This window comes from Bicyclus anynana, chromosome 15, assembly GCF_947172395.1.
Source record: "Bicyclus anynana chromosome 15, ilBicAnyn1.1, whole genome shotgun sequence".
NCBI classification, from domain to species: domain Eukaryota; kingdom Metazoa; phylum Arthropoda; class Insecta; order Lepidoptera; family Nymphalidae; genus Bicyclus; species Bicyclus anynana.
In genome coordinates this window covers 2,614,310-2,640,280 of record NC_069097.1, presented here as the reverse complement: position 1 = coordinate 2,640,280, position 25,971 = coordinate 2,614,310, and the positions used below count along the sequence as shown (strand labels likewise).

The following is a 25,971-nucleotide window of genomic DNA, read 5'->3' as shown; positions in this document are numbered from 1 at the left end:
GGAATATACTAAATCAACCATCATATTATTATTTGTTCAAAACAAGAAAATCACCACGATAATACAATTACACAAGGTACTCACATCAACCAACATACAAAATAATAATAATTAAATAAATAATAAATCATTGACAGTGAAATATGTATTTACACAACACATGGAATTAAGTTTAACATTATTAAAACCTTAATGTATTTTTTATGGGTAATATATTTCTTCAAATAAAATGTTTACAATTCTAAGCATTGCACAATATATAAATTGATCTTACCATAGCATAGGTATTTATCGCATTATTTATTTAATTACTTGTTATTAATTACTCAATACAATATTTTAACTTTAATATCTACACTTTATAAAATCTATATATTTTTATGTCCATTATTAAGTATTCGAAATGATGTACGGAACCTTCATTTAAATTAAACACTATAAAACATACTTAACTGTTAATCATGATACAATTTTTGCATGGTAGGTATTTAAGAAAATGATGTATTATACCAGTCAGGTTTACTCGAAGAGTTAAACAGTTCTCGGTAAAACAACTCATCAATACATTACAGACGGGTAGGTCTACAGCTCATTCAATGAATAGTTCTATTCATGAAAGAAGTCCCCCAGACGCGGCGCTAATGTCTTAATGGCGCTCAGCCAGCCATTACCAAATGACAACATTTGGTAATGGCTGTCTTATTGTTATTTGTTTAAGGCGCTGTCAATTTTAGTTGAGGTTTTGCCACAGTACTTCTTTTATGAAAAGGACATTATGTATGGAAATATTTAAGTAATAGTTACTAACCAAATTCGTAAGAAGTGTCTTATTTAACAAAACATTGCTATAAATTTTTCACATTCAAAATACTCTTGACACAAACTTACTATCAAAATTAAAAAATGCAAATGGCTACATTTTGGCACTACACTTAGCTAAATATATACAAGTGAAAAAATCCAAGGTTTAAAATAAAAAAAAAACTGTAATAGGTATTTTGTTATAAATATATGAAGACTAATTATGCATAAGCTTCAAAAGCAAGAGTATATAGTATTTTTTAAATATTCTCTCTATTTTATTTGAAATCATAACCTGACCAGAAAAACAAGAAACCTCATCATGTTTGGAAAAAGGGATTATTTTCTTTCCATTAGCATACATTAGCTTATGGATTAGTCCCTATTAACAATGGGGACCCCAAAAGCAGCTGGAATCACTATCACTGGGTGGGAGGAGAAAGATCACCAGACAAGGTTTGCCTCCAAGGTCAATACCCCCACCCGGTCAATCTGGGAGATGACCCATATGTCATACTTTAGAAAAAATACTTGTGGTACCTCCAATTTTTCTGGTAAGGCTGTGCAATAGATATTTTACAAGCTTTTATTTAACTGTCCCTGTTATGTGTGGGTATAAACAAAGAAGTCAACTCAGAACCATTTACATACAGAATACATTTGATATAAATCAAGTTTGTTACACTTGCGTATCTTCTACAGCATCTAATATGGTATGACTAAGCTTAACTTATTGAAATAAACTCATTGAATATGGTGCTCATTTGTTTTGAAAACACTGGTGCTATAGAGCATTTATATAAAAGCTTGTTTTAAAAAATATATGAATTTTATAATTGAATATTAATTTATTATATTATATGTGCAAATAAAACATCTCCCATCTCCCATCATAAATCTGTTGACATTTCAAATAACCCTTTGTACTACACTTCATTTAAAGGTCTTTCCTGTAAAACTGATTCACTAAGCCTCTCATTTGATCTCATAACTCACTGGTGCTGTGTAAACCTGTGAACATGATTATCCATGTGACCTGGAAATAATGGAAAAACAATATTATTGTTATTTTTTTTTAGTTTAAATATGTCATTTTATAAGTGAAAAACATGTATTCTATAACACAATCAATTTCCCAATCCCGCTAGTGATAATTTTTAAAAAAAGTAAAAATCAATATTTCAGAACACGATCAAATCCAAGACTTTAGGGTCCAAAACCACATAGGCTAACCACTGTACCAAATGGTTCATTAAAATAGACAGATAATGATAAAGGTATAGTGAAAAATGGAATATATTTTTATAAATAGTAAAAAAACAAGTTTCATGTTCATCTGATGTTAAGAGATTAGACACCAATGACAATAACCCCCCAAAGGCACTTAAAATAAACTAGCAATTTTTTTTTCACCAAGGGGCGGGGATGAAACCACCACCTCTCGGTGATGAGTCTGACCGCTCTTACCATTGAGCTATTGAGGTTATAAATTATACTTGTTGTAGCTATTGTATTGTTTAGTGTTAATTATTATAGTAGTAACAATTTCTTACCAGAAATCCAGCAAATGAAGTCATGAAACCCTCTTTGGTGATCTCCCACATGCCACCATATTCCTCCTCGTCTACACTTTGGAAGTTGTTTACATAGACATAGATCACTGCTGCATTTACTATCACAAAACTGAAAAGATTTTATTTAAATAAATAATTAATAAAATGTAAACAGCCTAAGACAGTTAAAATTAACAAATCATTATTTTACTACCACTGGTGGCTACATTAACGTGCTCTATTTTCTGAGGAAAATAGTAATTATTAAATATTCCTATTTGTTTAAGCTTTATAGGTTATGAGATTGTAAAAATAAATATTCTAATGAAGCATTTTCAAAATTGATCTATGCATTGTAGGCCAATTCAATTTAGGAGTAATCTTATTTTATGCTATGCAAGTGATCAATGAAACTTACAGCAATAAACCCAAAAATCCTTTCAAGGGTAATAAACCCCAACAAAGGCCTAGCACAATGCCTATAGCTTGTCGCATCCAATATATGACGTCCAGAAACTCCTCCTACAAAAAGGAACAATATTATTGAATAAATTAACCAAATTTCATTAATAAGTCTTGTGATTTTGCAACTTACCTTGTCAGGCCATTCAGCATTCGGTAAGAATGCTCTCTTCCAAACACTATCATTTCCATTACTCTTAGTTACGTTATCTGAAGATTTGCTTTTGGTTGACATGGCTTTTTAATGTATTTTTCTTGTTTATATATTAAATTTTCACTAATAAAAGTAATCAATAACAAATTCATTCATTTGTAATTAAAATTTCGATATCACGAAAAGAAAATCATAGAGCCACGTCACTGTCATTTGTCAATGTCAAGTCGACTGTTGAAATAAAAGAGGGAGGACAGATAACGCATAATATTTTTTACTTTATGGGTCACAAGACCAAACTATCTATATTCTATCTCGTATTAACAAAAATACCTCAGACCAATTAAAGAAGGACCAGTATCGCACCCATATTCACAAACGAAATTTTCTGTCATTTTCTAAGGAAAACGAGCTTAGATTTGGTATATATCTTTTACTAAACTATAAGTTTTTGCCCGTTTTTTATATTATTCAACTACACAAAAAGGTATTTTTACGGAGTTCTTTAACCGACGAACACGATTATAACTATGAAACATCGATGCTATAGATACAGATTTTATAATCGCATTAGATCGTTGATCATATATTTTGACAGAAAATTAACGTATAGCGAGGCAGGTGCTATACAATAGTTGGTCTGAGAAAAATACTCATGAAATAGGCTCGTATGCCAGAACACAGCCATTTTATATAAAAAATGTCTAAGAAGTTAAATGGGCTTAGAACCCAGAGCCTATTAAAAATATAGCAATAGACAAAATAAGCCGTTTAAATGACTAAAATCTTGCCATAGATTTTAGTCTGTGATACCTACGAGCGCCATAAACTTTCCTAAGCCGGTGGCCAAAACTGGAACTAACATCACGGAGGTCGCCAGAACAATTTGCAAAAAAGCACAACAGCGACACCCTCAGGTCTTTTACGGCCAGATAAATTAGTTTTGTGGCACTACATTCCATCCCCTGGCAGCGTACTGCCAAGTATCTAAAGCCAAGTGCCAAGTATCATTCTATATACAACACCAAATAAAAGATCTTTTTAAAATTGGAACCTCGTACCAGTAAGAACAAAATAGAAATAACTCGAGATCTCGTGGAGTCCATTAGGGAGAAGCCACACGGTGCGGTGCGGTGCTGCGCCGTGGTTTTTCCCTAAGAGTAAGACACGAAATTTTTTTATACTTCAGTAAAGAGTTCAATAAAATATGATGTTATCAATTCTCTCTAGTTACTTTAGCAACATTTTATTAATGCTATTTTTTTCTGTATTACAGTATTATAAACACAGATAATTATATATTTTTTTTTTTTTTTTTTTTTAATCTCTCAATATTCCTGCAATCTGTCTTGAGACATTCAGCGGGATTTTAAGTATTTATATTAAGGCATGTTAGGTGCAAAATCCAGTGATTTGCCCATATATAATAATGTAGTGTCTATTTCATGACATCTTGTGGTGCTCGTCTCTTGAGCCTTTTGAAAGTTGTACCAGGTTTCTTCATCATTAGGTTCCTTGCAAGTTGATTTGGATGTTTACGAATACGCATTTGGTATGTTTTCAGTGAGTGTGCAACTTCTGTCTTTATAGTCTTAATTTTTAGTTCACGATGCAGGCGATCATTTTTGAAGTACCAAGGAGCATTGGTAATCATGCGCAGCATTTTTGACTGGAACCGTTGCAGAATTTCTAAATTCGAGTTTGATGCTGTACCCCAAAGTTGCACTCCGTACGTCCATACCGGTTTAAGTATGACTTTGTATAATAAAAGCTTATTTTCCAGCGATAGTTGGGACTTTCGATTTAAAAGCCAATACATCTTTCTCACTTGTTGGCCAAGGGCTTTTCTTTTCGTGAAGATGTGTTTCGTCCAAGTTAGCCGTCTGTCCAGATATATACCTAAGTATCTCACATTCTCTGACTGAGGGATCTTAACTTGATTGAGTTCCACTTCGGGACATGTATCGCGCCTTAGTGTGAAAGTCACATGTACGGACTTCGATTCGTTTGCTTTTATTCTCCAGTCCTTTAACCATTTCGATAGACAGTTCAAAGTTCCTTGGAGTTTAAGAGAAGCTCCAGATGCAGTTGCATCAGCTGCTAAAATGGCTGTGTCGTCGGCATATGTGCCGGTGACCACATTATCTGCATTCGGAAGATCATAGGTGTAGATCAAATACAGTAAGGGGCCCATAATGCTGCCCTGAGGGACTCCTGCTTTAATCTTGAAAAGTTCAGTCATGCTATCACCATGTTTTACGTAGAAATACCTTTCCTCAAGGTAAGACTTTACAAACTTGAAATAGTTGATAGGTAGATTTAGGTGTACTTTGTAAAGGAGTCCATCATGCCATACTCTGTCGAACGCCTGTGATATGTCCAAAAATACTGCTGAAATATACAGTTTCTGTTCTAGAGCATTATTGATTTGCTCTACTAGTCTGTGTACTTGCTCTATTGTCCCGTGTCCTTCCCTGAATCCGAACTGGTGCTCTGGGATAAGATTGATTTCAATCAGTTTTACCATTAACCTCTTTATGAATAGTTTTTCCATGACTTTAAAGAGAAGAGGTAAGAGGCTGATAGGACGATAAGATTTAACATCTGTGGGATCTTTACCTGGTTTCGGAACTAGAATTATTTCTGCCACTTTCCATTGTGGTGGAACAAAGTTTCTATAAAGGATAGAGTTGTAGAGCTGTGTTAAGAAAGTTAATCCCTTGGTTGGTAGTTCTCTTAGAGCTTTTGCCGTGATGAGGTCATAACCTGGGGCTTTATGGATTTTAAGACTCATGATAGCCGCCTTTACTTCTGATTTTTTGAATTTCTTAATAGGCAGATCCAATTGGTGGGGTGTGTTCAGGAGTTCAGTTACTGTTGCTTCTTTAGTTGAACAGAAGCCCTCATGAGCTGTAAATACTCCAGATAAATGTTTCGCAAAAGTTACGCTTTTATCTTGGTCACTTTGGGCCCAGCTGCCGTCAGCTTTTTTTATAGGAGATTGATGAACAATTGGTCTTTTCAATTTTTTTGTTGCTTTCCAGAGGGAATAGTCTGTAGCTTGTGTAGCATCAAGGTTTCGCAGATACATACCAACATCGCGATTAACAAAAGCCGCGAGTGCGTCCTTTAATTGTGAAGCGAGCTGATTGAATTTGAATTTATCTGGTGGGTACTTTGTAGACTGCCATGTTTTTCTAGCCTGGCGCTTCTTCTTTATTAGTTCGAGAATGGACTTTGGATAGAAGTACATGTCTTCTGTGTATGTTGTGAGGTCGGGAGTAGATGACCATGCTGCTTGTTGAATGCAGTTATTGAATAATTCCACTGCCTGAATAACTTCAGAATCAGAGGTCAGAGGTATTCCGCAATCAAGTGAATTTTCTACTATCTCTCTGAAGTTTGTCCAGTTTGTTTGTATCGTATGCAGCTTACAAGTTCTTATATTTTGTAAAAATTTACAGCTTAACAGCACAATCACAGGAGAGTGGTCAGAGGTTAAATCGTAACAGGAAAAGCATCTTACATTAGAACCAGGTACTCCTTTTGTGATTACGAAGTCAACTAAATCAGGTTTCTTTTTTGGATCAGCAGGCCAGTAAGTTGGTTCACCTGTAGACGAAAAGGCGAGTTGTAGTCTCTTGATCGATTTCAGCAATTCCCTACCCTTTGATGTTGTAAGTCTTGAGCCCCAATCTGTGTGTTTCGCATTATAATCTCCACCCGCGATAAATCGGTGACCAAGTGTTTGAAGAAAATTGGAATAATCTCTTTCCTTTAAATTATGTTTTGGTGGTATGTATACTGCTGTTATATTGAGCTGATCCTTAGAGTCACTAATTATTATGCTAGTCGCCTGTATTTCTTCAGTACTGTACGAGTTTGTAGCGTAGTGTTTGATTTTATCTTTTATTAAAATAGCGGAACCACCGTGAGCTGTGCCATCTGGGTGCATTGTATGGTATAACTTGTAGTTCGGGATTTTAAAGTAGCTCTTTTGTGTGAAGTGGGTTTCCGATACTAATAGTATATCGACGCCATTTGTTTCTAAAAATAGTTTAACTTCTAAAGAATGGTGTGACAGGCCATTTGCGTTCCATAAGACTATTTTGAGTTGCTCGAATTTTGACACAAGACTGTCATTAAATTGGTGAGTAGATTTGTCACGGTGCATAATTGATTCATGATTTGATTGAACATATTTATTACATTATTAATATCATTTGGATTATCGGAAGATTCTTGGATATTAGAATAATTTTTTGGTTGTGATTTGTTTTTAAGGATATCTGCGTAGCTCGTTTCAGGCATTTGCTGTTGTTGTCTCAGCGTTATTGGATTGATTGGTATTTTAGGCTGCCCTGATTCTGTAGCAGGTTTTTTAGGGCGTAGAGGAGGATATTTCTGCTTCTGTAGTTCTTTATAGACACTGCATCCCTTGTAATTTGCCGGGTGATTTCCACCACATAATACACACTTGACTGAGTCTGATCGTTCTTTGCGTAAGCAGTCTTTTGAGGCGTGATTCCCAGCACATTTTATGCACTTGGGCTTGCGGTGACAATATGCTTTGGTATGTCCATAGTTTTGACAGTTAGCACACTGTGGAATGTGACGGGTTGGTCTTGGAGGTTCAAATGTTATCCGACAGTTTAGAAGGCTTTTGACGTCGTATATTTCTTTATTGTTTTGTTGTGGAGATAGTTCCACTATGAACATGTAAAGTGGTTTCTTAGATATTCTTTGTTTTATATTCCAGATATTAACTGTTTTGTGTCCAAGATCTAGCAGAGCTGCCTTTATTTCTTCCAAGTCAGTGGAAGGGTGCATCTTCTTTAGGACTACCCTAAATGATCGTTCTTGTTTAGGTTTATATGTGTAGTAATCTGTACCTCTCGTATCCAGCTGTTTCTCTACTTCCCTGTAGACTTCTTGAGTTTTGAATAGAATTTTTACTCTATTACCGCTTAATATTTTTAGCTCATAATTTTTACTTGCATATTGGTCTAGAAGCTGTTTTAAAGGTGTGATATTTTCTACTCCATCCACAAATATTGGAGGGGGCCTTGGTATTTTCTCAGCTGGCACAGCTGATTCTTTGTCTTCAGCGTCCAAATCCAACTCTTCAAAAGAGTTGGAGGTTTGAATTGGTTGACTTAGCCAGTTACTATTAAACTTGGTCTGTTTTTGTACATTGAAATTGTTGGTAGGGCTGGTCATAGGACGTTTTTTGTAGTTTGATTTGTCTGTTTTTATATTTTGTGCAGCTTTTTCGCCAACGATACGAGATTCTTCAACATTACTCACCGAACTAGATACACGTTGGAAGAAACTTGAATGTAAGACTTGTTGCACATATTTTCTGTTTCCAGTAGCATGAACTTCGGCAGCGTCCTGAGAACTCTCTCCTGGAGAGTCGTCGGTCACATTGCCTGGTCCGGGAACCAGGGAGCGCCGGGGGTTAGCCGGGTTAAAAGACATCGCATTCTCAGTATATTACTAGTATTTAATAATACTAGTGTAAATAAATTATTGTTTATATCACTTATTTATTACGCCTTACGCAACAAATAATGTAGGCCATCGTAACTCGCGCGGCGAGGCCGGTAAGAAACGCGGACGGTAGCGCTGTGTCAGCAGTTTAACTGTGAGCGCGAACGCGGGTGTTCTAATTGGAGTGAGAATTACGAATCCTCCAAAATCCAACGAATCGAATACGATAATTATATATAACAAAATTAAAATAAAACTACAACATTAAAAATTTGAGTTTTTTAAAAAGTACACGTGCACATTATACTTAATTTCTATGTAAAAAAAAAAACAAAGTTACAACGCAGGTGCTCTATTTTTTAACCTCTGTAGCCTTTCTTCTTCCATCTTTTTGGTGAGGTCCCAACACTCCCTCGAGAGTGTATCGTGACCTCTGGACAGACTGACCAGCCGCGCTAGCACCAAGAGTCGGTGCAGATCGTCTGCCGTCACCGGGCTATCGCTGTCTGAATTACTGCGCATTTCTATAAAGTCGTCTTCGACAAACTGAAAGCAGAAATGGTTGAATATCTGAGATATTATCAATATTATCAATTATTTAATTATTTGCACTTTACATAAATTGATTGTGAAATACGGCTAAAACTCACAAGACGGCCTCCGTGGCGCAGTGGTATGCGCAGTAGACTTACAAGACGGGGGTCCTGGGTTCAATCCCCGGCTGGGCTAATTGATTTTCTTAATTGGTCCAGGTCTGGCTGGTGGGAGGCTTCGGCCGTGGCTAGTTACCACCCTACCGACAAAGACGTACCGCCAAGCGATTTAGCGTTCCGGTACGATGTCGTGTAGAAACCGAAAGGGGTGTCAATTGTCATCCTACTCCTAACAAGTTAGCCGGTTTCTATCTTAGATTGCATCATCATTCATCATTAGGTGAGATTGTAGTCAAGGGCTAACTTGTACAAAAAAAAAACATAATTTAAGGACGGAGTATGCCCGACTAGTTTTGAACCCATACGGGCCCTTAGTCATGAGTTTTGATCTGCCCGCGTTGCAAGAACCAGCTTATGATTAAGGGCCCCGCATGGGTTCGAAACTAGTCGAGCATACTCTGACCTTATATAATGTGAATTTTAGTCGTGTTTCATAATCAATTAATATAAATATCACTCACGATAGTTTAAATTCTAAAATAGCACTTTATTTGTAATTTTGTACATTAATAACAAAGAGTAAAATAAATTAATAAGTAAAATATTGATAGCAGGGTTTTCCTTTTCCCTGCATTTTAAATTTTAACAAACACCTGAAATAGGAGCTTGTGGATCAGTGACGTGTACTTCATAGTAATAGATGCAAAAATGCATTGGCTAGGACCAGGAAAAAATATTATGTATACAGTATGAGAAGAATATTTTAGCAATCCATGGATTCACCGTGCGGGAGCCAGGTCCATAGTGGTAGAGAGAAAAACTCCGAGCAAAGTCCAGGACTTATGACCACTAGATGTAGGGTTAAGGAATTCCTTGACGATCTCGAAATAGCGACATCCGCTGAGATTTTATAATGTTTCTCATACGTATCTTTTAATAAAGTCCAACCAGGTGCAGAACCTAGGATTGAGTAAGGCTAACTAGATGATTTTGTTATTGAACCTGCCATAATTACAAAATTAATGTCTTTTATTTGTAGTCAATCCTTTTTAAACTACTGAAAGTCTTATAGCTCAGAGATCTATGAGCATTCCGAATGTTAGCTAAATCGGTTCGATTAAAGCGGCGTGATGAGTAACAAACACACACAACATAAACTTAAACCGGTTTCTGCGACAAATCACGGGCACACCGTGGTTTGTACGCAATAACGACCTCCATAGAGACTTAGATTTACCTTCAATAGCTAGTTACATGAAACAGCTCTCTCGAAAGTATTTCGACAGAGCTGCCATCCATCCCAACCAACTAGTGGTTGAGGCCTGCAACTACACTTCCAATCCTAACGCTAACTTCAAGCAGAGGCGTCCCAAAAACGTCCTTTACGATCCAGACGATGACATGACGACCGACAATGCTTCCCGGGCAACACAATCACAAGCAACACAGCGTCTTCGTCGGCGAAGACGAGGTCCCCGATATCTAACGTCACCCGGACGTGGGTTTTCTAATTCACGATCTCGGGGGCGTCCGGACTGATTCGCTCAGGTCACGGTTACACCTTCCCGAATGGCCCTCTAAGCCGAGGTCCGAGTCTCATAGGAGACGCCCTTAGAGAGCCGTTCCGTCCTCTTTCTTTCGTCCTCCGTCTTATCAGGCGATGCTTCTGCGCTCGCCCAAACCCCCCGGTGACGCCGTAGTGGTCCCACATGGAGCCATCGCCACTTACTCAACACGAAAAAAAAAACAAACTTCGTCTTTGTAGTGTTAGTATGCCAATGGAGTCAAGTATAAAGGTTTACCTGTAAATTTTCACTAATAGAGTATTTGGCAAGTTTCAAGTTGGTCAGATATGTTCTGATCGTGTTCATGATCTCTTCCTTCAAGTAGTATGTAGCGGCCTCCACTATAGCATCGAATATTTGTAGCGACGACTCCTCCGGCCGCAGTGGAATGTGATAGTCGCTCTGGAAACATTTATTTATATTCTTTATTGCACAAAAGAAAAATAATAACAAATAAAATAGATTGAAGAACATGGTAAACAAGTATGTGCAAAGGCGGCCTTATTATAAATATCTGCCAGACAACCTTTGGAAAATAAAGGAATAAAGGAATTAATGTATTAAAATTTGGGATAGTGCAAAAAATACAAAAGAATTTTCAGTGACATTACAAAAAAGAATTATCATCATCATTCACAACCAATTTTCTGCTCACTGCTGAGCTCGAGTCTCCTCTCAGAATGAGAGGGCCTTAGTCCACTCCGGACAGGCAGACTTCACCCACGCACAGAATTAAGAAAATTCTCAGGTATGCTAGTTTCCTCACGATGTTTTTCCTTCACCGTTTGAGACACGTGATATTTAATTTCTTAAAATGCACACAACTGAAAAGTTGTAGGTGCATGCCCTGGACCGGATTCGAACCCACCATCCTACGGAATCGGAGGCAGAGGTCAGTTCCCCTCGACTATCACAGCTCTTATATATGATATTTTAATGGCCCACTACAATGCCAGGCGTTTCTCATTATTTTGAAAAATGAGGTTTCTCAATTTGTTTTAGAGCAATAGTTCCAATGGCAGACTAAACATCTTTGTAACACTACCAGTACACAGTCGGTAAAGTAGCGTCGAACTATACTTAGTGGCACAATTATCCGCCCTCTTTAATATGACGCGAGTATGTGTGCGGATGATTATGCCTCTGAATATATTACATAAACACCTAACCTGAACAGAGGGCCTAGTGGGAGTTTGATACTGTTACTATCGCGTTACGCGCGATTAAACGCGAATTTCTAAGGAATTTAAACACTACTGCACAACTGTTTTAATTCCATATAAATTCGCGTTTACCTTAACGCGATAGTAACAGTATGAAAATATTGAAAACTCCCACTAGGCACACTGAATTTGGTAAAGTAGCATCGAACTATTACAAAAAAAAAACAACTGACCTGAAATGATTTTCTAAAGAGACCATAGATACCAGGGGGAGCCAATATAGATAAAATAAACCTCTAAATATAAAGCTTGCAATTGCATTCTGAGCATACTTACGGGCAACAAAGATTTTCCTTCAGACAACACAAGAACATTGATATCAGAGTCAAACTCCATTTTGTAATACTTGAAGTCATATTCAACCTTCTGTAGTTTGATGAGGTTGCCCAGTGCAGAGATGTTGTTGACCCCAGAGGCGTCCAGATTCCCTTGCTCCATTTTAGTCTCGTCCAGGACGAGGTGCGTGTGCTTGCTCAGTTGTAGAATGCCGCTAGTTAGTCTGTTGCAGTCATAGTCTTTTCTGAAAAAAAAAAAAATGGAAGAATACCATTTTTGATTACACGCTTTAAATTAACTTCACTTGTAACTATGTATGTAAGAAAATCTTAGAATCTTAATTTGACCTTCGATTAGGCTGAAATTTTGCACACGCTCTGAGTTCTGATGACAATAGAATGACATTACAAATCCAATATGGCGGTCTCCCCAAAATGGCGGACTGGCTGTTTGAAATCCACCCCATGATATGGATATCAAATGAAAGGGTTTGCTCATAGAAGAACGAAGAGAAGAAGATTTTAAGTTGCTGGAAAGGCGAGCCCGCACTAGAAAGTGCAATGTTGGTCGAGCCCCCATCTGATGGACTGAAGACATCAAGCGAGTCGCAGGGATTGCAGGCTGCTCAGGACTGTGATGTTTGCAAGTCCCTACCAAAGGCCTATGTCTAGCAGTGGACGTCCATCGGCTGATATGATGATGATGATGTTGTTAAGCAGTCGCAACCATTCATTGAGGCGAGTCAGCACGCTGTGAAACGCATGCTGATGAAGACCCTTGCTTCGATGGAACCCTTAGGCTAGCTATAGCCCTGGTCGTTTGTGGAGTTTCGTCGAAACCCCGCCAGAACAATGATGATGATGATGATGATGATGATGATGATGATGATGATGATGATGATGATGATGATGATGATGATGATGATGATGATGATGATGATGATGATGATACTCACTTTGGTAACAGTGCCATAGTGTTCATATTGTCCACAGTGAGCGGCAGGTAGTAGCTCTTGGTGACAAACTGTTTGATGATGTCGTACAACTGTTTGGCGTAGTCGGGGTACTTCTTGGTGGGCATGTTGGATATGTTGAGGCAGAACTGGCCCAAAGTGAACGTGTCTTGTCGGAGATATCTGAAAGCATCAAACCGAGTTGGCGCAACTGATTGTATGAAGGTTGCTATTTGTCTACTTATCTACAACCGAACCAAACGTCATTTTAATCAAATTATAGGAATTATAACGCATCTTTTTTTAATCCAAAATCGTAAATACTCAGAGAAACCTGTTACCAATTCGACATCAATTTTCGTAAATAGTTCGTAAATATTTTTAGTTACTATTATATTTTTACACTACCAGAAGCCTGCGACTTCGTCGGCGTTCAAAATCGACGTAAACTTTCAACCCCTATTTCACCTTGTCCTATTTATATTTTTGTCCACTAATAATTTCACAAAAGTATATCTCAAAACATCATCTTCAACCCTTGTTTAACCCTTTAGGGGTAAAATTTGGACGTATGGACGGACGTACGGACGGACGGACATACAGATGGACATGGCGAAACTATATGGGTTACTTGTGGACTTAAGAACCCTAAAAACTGAAAAGCGAAAACTAATAAACAAAACTTGCTTGACGTAAAAGCATAGATAACACCCATCCATCCATGGCAGACAGCGTTTTCCGACTTTTTATAATCAAAAATTTAATAAAAAATTAAAATATGGGAGTAATTAAATATAAAAAATTTATATGCATTTTACGATCTAATACAACAATAATGAACAATTTAAGACCCTTTTAAAAAAAGTGTCAACTATCCCATTAAACAGTGTGACTCACACGCAGGCTATAAGATGGCATATTAAATACTCTGCAGCCAATTCATCACCCAGCAACAGTTCCTTCAGTGCTTTCAGTAAATGCTCTCTCGCTGTGTTTGCTTCTTTGAGTATCATTTCTGGAAATAGGAATCAGTTTATTTATGACATATACAATATTCTACTTACTCGCCAAAGTTTTTATCAAAATACTTGGACCTTGCTCACGAGATTACTGCCATGTGGAATGTTGAGTCAACTATTATTGTTCCGTTAGTTGTTTCAGTCAATGGTCTTATAGCAAAAAACTTCGACCAACACCTTAAGAAGCTTTTACTTAACTGTTGAGTCGGATACAGAAGAAAGTATTGTGAGGAGGTTCGTCACTCTGGAGCCCTGACCACCTGTTTGCTTGGGCACTCAAATGTCCCGCACCGGGAGGGTTTTTTTTATATTAGCATTGTTAAAAATTAAAAAAAAAGAAAAATAAATATGAAGAAAAATATATAAGAACAAAAAAAAATATGAACGCCAAAGTTTTTATACTTTGATCAACATTTATTATTATTACTCTTTTACGATGAACTACTGAACAAATTAGGCTGAAATTTGGACTTGAATATAAGTAGAATATACCTTTAATATTTATAATATACTTACTGATTCCCTAAAAATCCATGGTTCCCGCGGGATTTGTGAGACTGCGTAAAGACTATTGGACCAATTAGGCTAAAATTTGCATAGATATACCCTAAAGTCCTAGACTAACAAATAGGCTACTTATATTTCAATTAAAATCTTAATTTTACACGGATAAAGTTTTGGGTGGCCTCTAGCCTAGTCATTTAAGTAAGGTACCTTGATCTGGAGCTCCTTTCACCAATGGATTGCAATGTTCCAACTTCTTGACATAGACAGCGTGTAGCCGAGGCACTAGACTGGGCGGAGGGTTATGAGTTATGATCTCCGCTTCACTCTCACACTCTGGCGCCAGGAGAGGATCTTTTTCAGCTTGGAATTCACCAGATAGTGCTGGATCCACAGACAGAAAGCCTACTACTTCTATCATGTCATTGATTTTCAGGTTGTCACTGTCATCATAAATCTGAAAATGATAATTTTTTTTATATTACTTTCTGAGATTGAATAACTACACCTTTCATCAAGAAAAAACTACTGTTTCCTACTTTAAATTCCTCATTTATTTCCTTAATAAAATAAGATCAAGTACCACCTAGTAGCAACTACAAAGCTCGTCTCCAAAACCAACTGATTTTTCTGACCGTGATGGTGGCTCTTCTCGGACCGATGCTATGGAACCCTCGTAACTTTAATTTTAAGTTTTCAACTATAAATACCACCATTAAATTAAAATTAAATTGTGACATAACTTGACTTCTCAACAACTTAGCCTAATTCAAATAAATGAATTTTGTATTTTTTTTTTTAAATGATATGCTTTTTTTGGAGTTGCTCCCACTGGAGAGGTTGTCTCTGTTCACCATTATCTTAATTCTCTGCACGTGTGAAGTCTGCCAATCGACATTGAACCAGAGTGGTGGACTATTGGCCTAATCTCTCATAATTGTGCTCAACAGTGAGCCAAATATGGGATGTTAACTATGGTGATGATGATAAATACAAACCACTAATAAAATTTATAAAAAAAAGTTTAACAAAGCCTCTGTACAATCTGCTGACTGATTGCATGATTTTAAATATTGGTCATATTTAAAAAAGATATGGCAAATATTCATTAAAAAAAAATTATAATAAAAAACACTTACCTTAACAATGCAAGACTTGCTAGCAACATCAGGAAGAGGGAAATTCAGTAGGTGCTCCCTGGACACCACCATTGTTGTGTTCTTAACAACTTCAGCTGTCCTCCGTTCTTTGTTAGCACCTACAGAGATTGATCATTAAAAAATAATAGATATTATGCTGGACATAATTATGAAACACCACTTCAAACAATACTTTTATTTCAATCTATATTGCCTATCAAATTCTTGATTTCTAAGTACTGAATGAAACCAACCAAAACTTTGCCTTCCAATATGTCCTTCCCTACAAGACCAGAGCAATGTAAAGTTTGTTTGAGAAAATACTAATAGAATGATTATTTCTGTAGTCAAGTCTATGTTTAAGCTTAAAGGATATGATTGCTAGTAAAGTTACTGGTCACATCATGCCAACGACATAACAAACTAATTAGTAGGTTTAACTATTATTATTATACTGTTTAACTATTACTATTATACTGTCTATAGTTTATAGACACCTAATAATTTTTCACTCCAAACATAAGGCACTTCTGTGACTATGTGAGCATAAGAGCTAAGCTAATTACCCTTGCTGACACACACACAAGCATACTATCATATTGTAAAGGGCTCTTATTTCAGGGCACATAAAACGGCTTACGAATCCTGCGCCTATTCACTATCTGTATGTTATAAATCTATAACTGAACCTAAAGTTGGGTAGATTAGGTATATCTTGCTTGGCTGCTTGGTCTAGTGGTTAGTCTAAGTTGCTTCGAATAATGAGGCCCTGGATCTGACTCATTGCTTGTGCAAAGAAAGACTGAGCTTTTCTTTACTCTAAGATTTTAATTTTGTATTTGTACTTTTATTTTTAATTTTTAACAATGTTAATGAAATGCAAAATATAATACAAAACACTATTCAAAAATTAATTAAAAAAAAAAAACATCTGCAGGAGATTTGAGTGCCCAAGCAACCAATGGTCAGGGCTCCAAAATTTGAAACCAATATGCACCATTTCTAGAATCACTGCCTTCTGTATCCAACCCTTGATCCAGGAGTTAAGCAAAAGCTTTTTAAGGTGTTGGTCAAAGCTTTTCACTATAAGACCATGGTGTTTATTATTAAACCACTGGTTGCATTTATTATTATCATTAACATATGACAATGACTTGAAAGAGTAACACTAAGCCCTAAACCAAAACCCTATGCCCACTGAACCCGCATTGAAGCAGTATGTCTAAATCCCATAACTACTCATCTATATGGAGGGAGGTGGACCTGTAGTCCTGTAGAATAACTAAAATAGGCTGATATTAAATGGCTGCTAAACACTTAAACTAAACTAACTAAACACCTTTCAGTTCTAGGCATAACTGAGTCCTCTGTGCAGAGCGTGCATGGAGGATGAAGAAACACAGATATATGTTATGCTTAGATGCAAAGGTGTGCTGAACAATGCGCAGAACACATTGGCTCCATAGCAACAAACCTTGAGGCGTTCGGCAACCTGGTCGACCTGCTAAGCTTCTGGAGCAAGCATGGTTGGCTAAAGTCTCTAGTGGGGACCAGCACTGAATGGACAGACGTACAACAACCAACCGTAAGTGGCCAAGTGCAGAAAAGGCCCAGGAAATAAGAATTAACTGCTAAATATTAGTATAAAATACATACCTCCCTCATTTTCTACATCCATAGCACTCTGATCATCATCACTGTCATCATGACTTCTCTTTAGTTTCGTGTTCAAATTTGACCTCTTTGATGTGTTGGGTTGGTGGTGGAGGTGTTCCAAGTGGTTCTGTTCATCTTCTATAGTCTGTGCCCATTCATTCAGCCCGGGCATTGATACTACCACAATGGTTTGACGTTGGGCACTCTTTAAGTTTTCTGTGTAGTTTATTTTTTCATTTTCCTTTAAAAAAACACAATATTTTGTACATCTAAGTAATTCATTTATTATAAATGCAAAATTTTTTGCTTGGTTCAAGGTTATAAATAAAGACTCCACATTCCTATTTATACTTTATACACTACATAAACAGTAGTTAAAAAAACATTCATTTTCACTTTCTTGTTAGAATCTGACTTGTGAACCGATAGTAGAGTCACTACAACTAGATAGCGATTAACCTTTTCTAGATTGGCTAAACAAATATGGATGAAATTTGGTACAGAGATAAGTTAGTCTGGAAAGGGCTTCTTTTTATTCAGACATTCCCACAGAATTGTGATCTACGCGAAAAAAATTCGGGCTCAATCATTATTTTAATTAGAATAAAAAACATACATACTTACCAAGATATGTGCTGTGTCAGTGTATTTTCCAGATTTGTTTTTAATTTCATTTGTAACTGTGTTGAACACTTCAAATTGTTCGAAGAAAAATTCTGGATTATGCATGTCTTGTACCATTCCACGAAAACGGACCAGCGAGCCATCGGGCAAGTTGTGTGAAGTGTTAGAATTTATAAGTGGAATCTAAAAGGTTAACCGAAGGTCAAAATAATGATATGGACGACAAGAAATCGTATTCGAATAATTATACCTTCTGCCAGTTTGGTAACTGAACAAGTCTTTCATTCCATGACGCCTCATTTAGCATCCACACATCGGGTGTAACACGATCAAAATCATTAGAAAAATCATGCATTTTTATTTACTTTACCAATACAATGGTTTGATAAAACAGTTTCCTTGTATTAGTTTGCTCCTAATAGAATATCAACAACAACGTTGATTGAAAATTTAATACAAATTGATTGAGTACAGGACACATACAAAACGAAATACGAGTCATCAATAAATAAAAAATTGCACCTATTTACAACAGAGCGGCTGCGCGAAATGCGCGCGAATTCGCAAATCGCAATCACACTTGACAGTTGACAGTTCACACTTCACAGACAAATTCACAAATCACAGATTACAAATTCAGTCTGGTGACATTAGATGAATGTCGTAATAACGTGAAGGGAGAAAAATAGCCTGTTAATCAAGACTAATTTATCTCTAGGTACTTCAAATTTCAGGTGATTCAGTCGCAGCGAAGAGTAACAAACATCCAAACATACCACGTTTGTATTATTTTTATGAAGTAGGATAGGATATCTGTGGTGCGGAAATAGTATATTTTAGTTTTACTCTGTGGTGGAAATATAAAAAAAAGTTGGCGGCGTCCGCGTCCTCCGCGCCGAGTCTGTTTTTCTTCGATTTTTGTGTGCGGACTGCGATTTTACTTTATTCGTTTAATTATTTAACTAAATTTAGATCTTGTGCTTAAAGCTAGTGTATAAAATATATACTCTACAATTTGCTTGAGTAATTAAATTAATTTCACATTCACGAACTCTACCAACTAACCTCACAAAATGAGTAAGTAATCTAAATCTATGATAAAATCTTTATTATTTCATACTCCTTCGTAAATAATAATGCCAAATATGTCTTATAGTCATAAATTCATAATATATGTACGACAATATTTGGTACGACACGCCTTCTGCAGATTGTTTGATCCGCAGTGATTTTTGTTCACAGCAAATAAATCGCTTTAATCTGAATCTAATACATTAATTCTTTCAGCTATGGATATTCGCCCTAACTACACGATATATATAAACAATCTCAACGAGAAAATAAAAAAGGAGGAACTGAAGAAATCCTTGTATGCCATTTTCTCACAGTTTGGCCAAATTCTTGATATTGTAGCGCTGAAAACTCTAAAAATGCGTGGCCAAGCTTTTGTTATATTCAAAGAGATATCCAGCGCTACTGTCGCATTGAGGAGTATGCAAGGATTCCCATTTTACGATAAGCCTATGGTAAATAATATTTAGAAATATGTTGTTACTTAAAATTCATTTTTCAGAAGTATTTGTCTTGAACAAAGGCCAAATGTTTTCACAACTCCAGATCCCTTACTTTTTAGTCATCTATATGTGCATTTTAAGAAATTAAATATTACATGCTTGAAATATTGTTATGCTTAGATGCAAAGGTGTGCTGCACATTATTGCATTCCTGAGGATTTGCTTCATTTAATTCCCTTTGTATGTGAAGTCTACCAAACTACATTGGGCCAGCTTGGTGGACTGTTAGCTAAACTACTCATTCTAAAAGGAGACTTGTGTTCAGCAGTAAGTCAAATAATTATGGGTTGATGGTGATGATTGTTAGCATAAAAAATAGATTGTGGTTAACATTTTTGGGGCTATGATGTCATAAGTTAAGTTTAATTGCATTCATGTACATTTAGGAGGCTAAAAAGACAGACACAAGATATTGTCAATATTGAATTAATTATCTACATGTAAAAAATATTAAAAATGTTTTGTTTTTTTTTTTCAGAGGATCCAGTATTCAAAAACAGATAGTGATGTGATTTCAAAAATAAAAGGCACATTCCAGGAGAGACCAAAAAGACCTAAGCTGCCAAAAAGCTCAGATGAAAATAAGAAAAAGAAGAACAAGGATGCTAACAGAGCAATGGTGCCTGGCTTTGGCCAGCCGAGTATGCTTAATAATGTCAATGTGGAACAGCCTCCCAACCAGATTCTTTTCCTCACCAATCTGCCTGATGAAACTTCGGAGATGATGTTGTCTATGCTTTTCAATCAGTGAGTTGCCATTAATTATTATATTTGTTCCCTGTTTAAAATAAACCTTTATTGAGAATAATATGTCCATGGAAATCTTTAATTGTTCTATATTATAGATTATAGCTATAATAGAAACTATATTATTATAGTCAATATTTAACAATTGAATCACAAAAGAAACAGAAAATAATAAATTTTTAACAACTGACCTGAGAGTTACTGTTACTAACATTTTATTTGTACATTACAGGTTCCCTGGCTTCAAAGAAGTGAGATTAGTACCAAATAGACATGACATTGCATTTGTTGAATTTGCCAACGAAATGCAGTCGGCTGCTGCAAAAGAAGCACTGCAGGGCTTCAAGATAACTCCAACGCATGCAATGAAGATTTCATTTGCGAAAAAATAATTGTAACCATACTTAAAGTATAAATAAAGTATTAAATATTTTGAGAACTGTTTTGAGCATTGCACTTGGCCTTAACAGCTCTACGGCTGTGAATAGTTATTTACGATTTAAAAAGTAGTGTTTTTTTTCATGTTACCTTTACTGCATATTGTAAGCATCACACACAAAGTGATATTGCAAGTGGTTGTGGGGATAAGCTACAGCACTGCTAAGTGCTAGTTTAAAAGGAAATTCTTATACTAAACTATAATTATTTAGTACCTGCGTTAAATTCGGTGGGTTTTTTACCAACCCTGCTGAGCTATGGATTTCCGTTACCATGTAATTATCAATGAGCACTTGCAAAAATGGTTCTTTTCCATAGATTTAAGAGTCGGTACAGACATTCTATTGGTTATTTTAAAATCGCGCACATTGTAATTAATGGTAATTGTACCGACTCGTAAGCCTATGATAATTATATTAATAGCAGCGTTTTACCTGAAATAAAACGCATATTAAAATACTTACCTCACTGGAAACTTTATATTGAGAGTAGCATTTCCGTTTCCGTCGATTTCATACCAGTTTTCGTACTTTTATTGACGTCACGTCGGGCTATGTGGCGCCACCTGGCGGTGTCGGGCTCGGGAAGTTTCGTGAATCGCTGAGCGCGACTTTAGCTCATTGGCTCAATATATCACCAGGCAGGAATTACTTAAAGTTTCCAGTGAGGTAAGTATTTTAATATGCGTTTTATTTCAGGTAAAACGCTGCTATTAAAATATTGACCGTAACTGGAAACTTTATATTGAGAGCCTGTTTGTTTTCGCCTGGTGACGCCACATTATGGTATTATTTCGCCAATGTGATTATTAAAATAAAACTTTTTATAACAATATTATCTCTAATTCGATTAGGCTTTATTTAGAGAACAAGCTAGTAACGAAGTTTGACTTACTGTGTCTGTGCATAATACAATATTCCATTTTGTTGGAATGTAGCAAAAATACATGTCTACGGTACAATGGTAGCCAGTCATTAAGTATCTATTGTCTGTGGATATTATTTATTGAAACTGTCAACTCTTTGACATTCAAGTGTCATTATATGTCATCAGCCATTTACTATATTTTACAAATATTAATAAATAGAACAGTTAGCAGTGCTTAACGTGTTTTCGTTCATCTCGCGACTCCAACTCTCAGCACATTCAAAAATAAATCAATGATTTTTGGATTTGATTTTTGGATTGGAGTTCAATACTTTTAATTTTAGGGATTTCATCATATAATTGATATTCACACTAAATTATTTAGGAAAAACACTGCTGACCGATATAGTCGTTATGAAGATTTCTTACGTGACGTCTTTACTCATTCTGCTATAACCATATGCGGGGCGGTTTTTAAAAAAAAAAAATTATTACAAAGAAATTAATATTAATTCTTGCTGCATTTAGTCGTAGTGGATAGTTATTTTATTTAATAATGAAATAGACTTATTATTTCCTAAAGAAAAATTATGATAGTGATTATTTTATTTACAAATAATTTCCAGCCAGAGTAAATACTTCTATCGGTTTTTGAGCCAAATTGCGACCAAAATTGAATAAAATCATCAGATTTTATACTATGTTATCCCTATAATAAGTAATGTTAGGTCATATACACGCCTTTCAGAGTGTACCCACAAAAATATAACTATTGAAAAAATAACTTATTAAGAAGTTACTGACATTCCAAACTGGTGGCATGGAATTTTTAGGCTTTCTTAACAATTTGGTATGAATTTAAGGATATACTTTACAAAGTTATTGATCTCTTAAGTAGGTTACTTGAAGATTCTAGAAACTAAAACTGAGTCAGTTCTTAGACATTAGGTCATATAATGTACTAAAACTTTTACTTTTAGACAAACACTACACAAGCCGATTTTTAAGTTTTGACAGGAAATTAAAAATAATTTCAGGTTTTCCCATATTTCTTGAAGACTCCCTCTAACAGTTTTGTAACTGCTAAGTCCGTTGTCGTGATTATAATAAATTTGTCTTCATTCTATAGAATTATCGGTACTGCTAGCACTCGGAATCTGAGATCCAAATGACATAAGACTTACTCTTATCAAGGCTATTAAATATATTCCTGTCAACCGATTCTGATGATTCTCTGAGAATCAGTGTAAGTGGTGGCGATACCATAAAGCAAGTGGGAAATTCCCTATACACACTGTACACATCGTATAAAACAACTTGAGCGTAAGTTACATCTCGGGATACGTACAAGTAATCATGGACTACGTGTACCTTATTTAATGAGTCAGATCAGAATAGATCAGTCACCGACATACCCTATTTCACAATCACTTTTTCTATGCTACAGTAATGAAAGCGCCAAGTATGGAAGATGGCGATATTGTATAACAAGTGATTTGCATGCTTGTTGTTCCTGCCGCGTATACTATTGTGTACTGTTGTGAACTTAGTGATAGTCTAATTAAGGTTACTAGACAAAGATCTTGCAATTTTAACTGTTATATTCTATATTTAAACTCATTTCTCTTTTCCATCGTAATATGTAACGGCAGTCATTTTGTCGAATTGAATGTTGCTTAGGAGGTGAGTTTGATTCTAGGGACATATACGAGTAGTATGACATACATTTCCTTTTTATTGGAATGCAGTACCTATTCCTCTCGTGACCGTACCTCAGAGGGTGAATGTTTAGTAACGCTGCCCAAGCGTGGTCAAAGGCATCTGCTACTAACAAAAACACTGGCTGAGGGTGTCAGTGAAGTAGGTAGCTAGCAGTCTGATTATATTAAACAAGGTCATTCATTCATTCAATGGTAACGGGCAAGTTTTCGATATAGTCTACATCTACGCTTCGTATTTTTTTCTTAGTAAATGATAAAATTGTCTATTCTTAATTTTACATATCTCTTACAAAACATGCTGCGAATTCGATAGTATTGAGAAAGTATTTGAGAAAGAGACATGCATAGTTCAAATGACAAGGAAGTAATGTCCAACAATTCCCTGTATACAAAACGTAGGAAGCACCTTTGGGATTTTATTGCAAGCACACATGCAAGTAGGCTTGTGTCTATTCTTCAAACTGAGTTTTTGATGCTGTGCGTATTTAGCAAGTGTAAATGAGGTTAAATATTGGTCCGGCTTTAGTATTAGCAACAGAGCATGGTGCTTTTATGATCCTTTGTATTTCATTAAGTAGATAATTGTTGATATTTCTTCCAAAACAGGAGTGTGGAACGATATTCCATATAGATTAAGAAAAACACGAGGTTATTCGAGAGAACGGTAGGAGATAACCTCAGATTAACCTCTGTACGTTTCTGGTGCCACCATTTTCTCCCATTGAAAAAGGTGGTGAGAAAGGTGGCTTAAAAGACCGCTTGAAATGAAGTCTATCTCAAAATACTTTATGTTTTCTGGATGCATTAAATTTTAAAGCATACATAATACCCTTGATGGGCCTCGAGCCCCTGAAAAAGGATTCATTTAGAATCCTTTGTTTTAATAGAAATTTATATGTTACCGCTTATGCGTTTTTCTACATTTGCTAGGTGACGGAGGGTATCATAATATGTTTTACCTTTTCGTTTGTTTCTAAGTTTTATGAAACCTGGAGTATGGTTATAAATTTTGCAAATAATAAACTGTATACACCCAGTAATGCCTTTAGAAAACTTTGATGTATTCGGAAAAATAAGTTTCCTGCCTTTAACCTCTATACCAAAATGTACATGATGTTTTAATCTGACGCTTTCATTCATCAGATTTTTACGCCATTGTTACAAAGTAATTAATTCACCCATTGGTTACAAATCTAGTTGGCCTATTCACTATTTTGGTCTTTATTATCAACCTATATCAATTGGAAAAATGTCATTTACCTACTGTGGGATATTCACGAGTAAGCAATAAATGACATTTTTATATAGAAACTCAATTTTGTATATGTCAACTAGCAAACGTAAAAGATAGTGAGTCAGCCTGCAAGGGCTTTAGGACATTAGTTTCTTGTACATTGCTGATAAACACCCTGCGAGAGTGGATTATAATGATCATACAAGCAAGGCTGCGCAAGCGTTCCAAGCGATGGAATCTTAACATTTTTCATGCATTACCCTCGTGAGGGGTGGCGATCACACACACACGACATCGACAAGGGTATTTGAATAATTTATATAGATAGATAAGATATTCGTATCCATACATCGTTGATAAACACCCCGCGAGGGTGGATTGTATTGATCATGCAAGCAAGGCTGTGCATGAACGTGTGCGCATTACAGATATGTATATTCCGTGTTGTATGTTCCACGCGATGGAACATTACTCTTCATGCATACGCCCGCGACGGTGGCGATCAAGGACACCGGTATTTGAATAATTTATATAAAGAGATAAACACCCCGCGAGGGTGGGTTGTAATTATCATGCAAGCATGGCTGTGCATGAGCGTTTGCGCATTGTATGTATATTCCGTGTTGTGTGTTACGTGATGAAATTTCAACACTATTCGTGCCTTGCCCATGCGAGAGGCGGCGATCCTCAGTATTTGACTGGAAATACGTCTAGGAATGTTAACACTTTATATAACCTCGTCCCCATGAGGGGCGGTAATCTATTAGTCCGGTATTTGACTGTGCAAATACGTCTAGGAATATTTAAACTTTCTATATCTTACTCAGTAAGTTGGTTTTGCAAATACGTCCAGGAACGTTAAAAAACTGTGTATACCTTGCCCCCGCGAGGGGCGGTAATCTATTAGACCTATATTTGACTGCAAATGTGTCCAGCGACGTTAACAGTGTCTACGCCTTGCCCCTGCGTGGGGTGGCGATTTATAAGGCCAGTAATTTACATCCAATCAAAATTCCTGTGCTAAATTCTGGCGGGATTTGTGAACCTTTTTTCAATGCCGGTTTGAATTGGAGTAACAATATGTTTGAGTAACTTCCAAAAACTCTTTGTCTAACTTGTCTTCGAGCATTCGTAATTTATGTACTCCTCTGAAACGAAAGCCATTGGCCACGCGTTCGTTTTGCAGTATATATGTTAGACAACAGTCTATTGCTAGAACGTTCACTTTGGTTTCTGAGTTCACATTTTTAGGAAGCCCGCTGGGCCCCGCCACTTTTAATACTATTTTAACTGTTGAAAAATAACTACAAAGAAAA

General features: G+C 36.2%; 3 protein-coding genes across 3 annotated transcripts; 1 reads left to right on the top strand and 2 right to left on the bottom strand.

Annotated features, from left to right (window-relative positions):
- Nucleotides 1-4: 4 nt before the first annotated feature.
- On the bottom strand, nucleotides 5-3,199 carry LOC112046287 (respirasome Complex Assembly Factor 1). Its single transcript, XM_024082886.2, has 4 exons — nucleotides 2,950-3,199; nucleotides 2,773-2,876; nucleotides 2,355-2,484; nucleotides 5-1,837 (listed from the first exon to the last, which is right to left on the bottom strand). Exons 1-4 carry the CDS (start codon nucleotides 3,049-3,051, stop codon nucleotides 1,787-1,789), a joined length of 387 nt encoding a protein of 128 aa, XP_023938654.1. The 5' UTR covers nucleotides 3,052-3,199; the 3' UTR covers nucleotides 5-1,786.
- Nucleotides 3,200-8,727: 5,528 nt separating this feature from the next.
- LOC112046276 (mini-chromosome maintenance complex-binding protein) lies at nucleotides 8,728-18,640 on the bottom strand. The gene is made up of 10 exons (XM_024082877.2): nucleotides 18,325-18,640; nucleotides 18,075-18,257; nucleotides 17,451-17,691; nucleotides 15,795-15,913; nucleotides 14,866-15,112; nucleotides 14,030-14,147; nucleotides 13,136-13,315; nucleotides 12,181-12,424; nucleotides 10,919-11,083; nucleotides 8,728-9,009 (listed from the first exon to the last, which is right to left on the bottom strand). Exons 1-10 carry the CDS (start codon nucleotides 18,427-18,429, stop codon nucleotides 8,800-8,802), a joined length of 1,812 nt encoding a protein of 603 aa, XP_023938645.1. The 5' UTR covers nucleotides 18,430-18,640; the 3' UTR covers nucleotides 8,728-8,799.
- A 290-nt stretch (nucleotides 18,641-18,930) lies between these two features.
- LOC112046274 (U1 small nuclear ribonucleoprotein A) lies at nucleotides 18,931-20,828 on the top strand. The gene is made up of 4 exons (XM_024082875.2): nucleotides 18,931-19,151; nucleotides 19,362-19,600; nucleotides 20,127-20,395; nucleotides 20,628-20,828. The coding sequence occupies exons 1-4, from the start codon at nucleotides 19,148-19,150 to the stop codon at nucleotides 20,785-20,787; spliced, it is 672 nt and encodes a 223-aa protein (XP_023938643.1). The 5' UTR covers nucleotides 18,931-19,147; the 3' UTR covers nucleotides 20,788-20,828.
- The last annotated feature ends 5,143 nt before the right edge of the window (nucleotides 20,829-25,971 follow it).

Excerpts from the sequence above, each read along its gene's own strand:
- LOC112046276 (XM_024082877.2), bottom strand. The coding sequence starts at position 18,429 with ATGCATGATTTTTCTAATGATTTTGATCGTGTTACACCCGATGTGTGG. Across the intron at positions 15,914-17,450 it reads GGATGTAGAAAATGAGGGAG|GTGCTAACAAAGAACGGAGG; the intron begins GTATGTATTTTA and ends CAATCTCTGTAG. Across the intron at positions 15,113-15,794 it reads GCAAGTCTTGCATTGTTAAG|ATTTATGATGACAGTGACAA; the intron begins GTAAGTGTTTTT and ends TATCATTTTCAG.
- LOC112046287 (XM_024082886.2), bottom strand. The coding sequence starts at position 3,051 with ATGTCAACCAAAAGCAAATCTTCAGATAACGTAACTAAGAGTAATGGA. Across the intron at positions 2,485-2,772 it reads GGATTTTTGGGTTTATTGCT|TTTTGTGATAGTAAATGCAG; the intron begins GTAAGTTTCATT and ends AAATCTTTTCAG. Across the intron at positions 1,838-2,354 it reads CTTCATTTGCTGGATTTCTG|GTCACATGGATAATCATGTT; the intron begins GTAAGAAATTGT and ends CATTATTTCCAG.
- LOC112046274 (XM_024082875.2), top strand. Across the intron at positions 19,601-20,126 it reads CATTTTACGATAAGCCTATG|AGGATCCAGTATTCAAAAAC; the intron begins GTAAATAATATT and ends TTTTTTTTTCAG. Across the intron at positions 20,396-20,627 it reads TTGTCTATGCTTTTCAATCA|GTTCCCTGGCTTCAAAGAAG; the intron begins GTGAGTTGCCAT and ends TGTACATTACAG.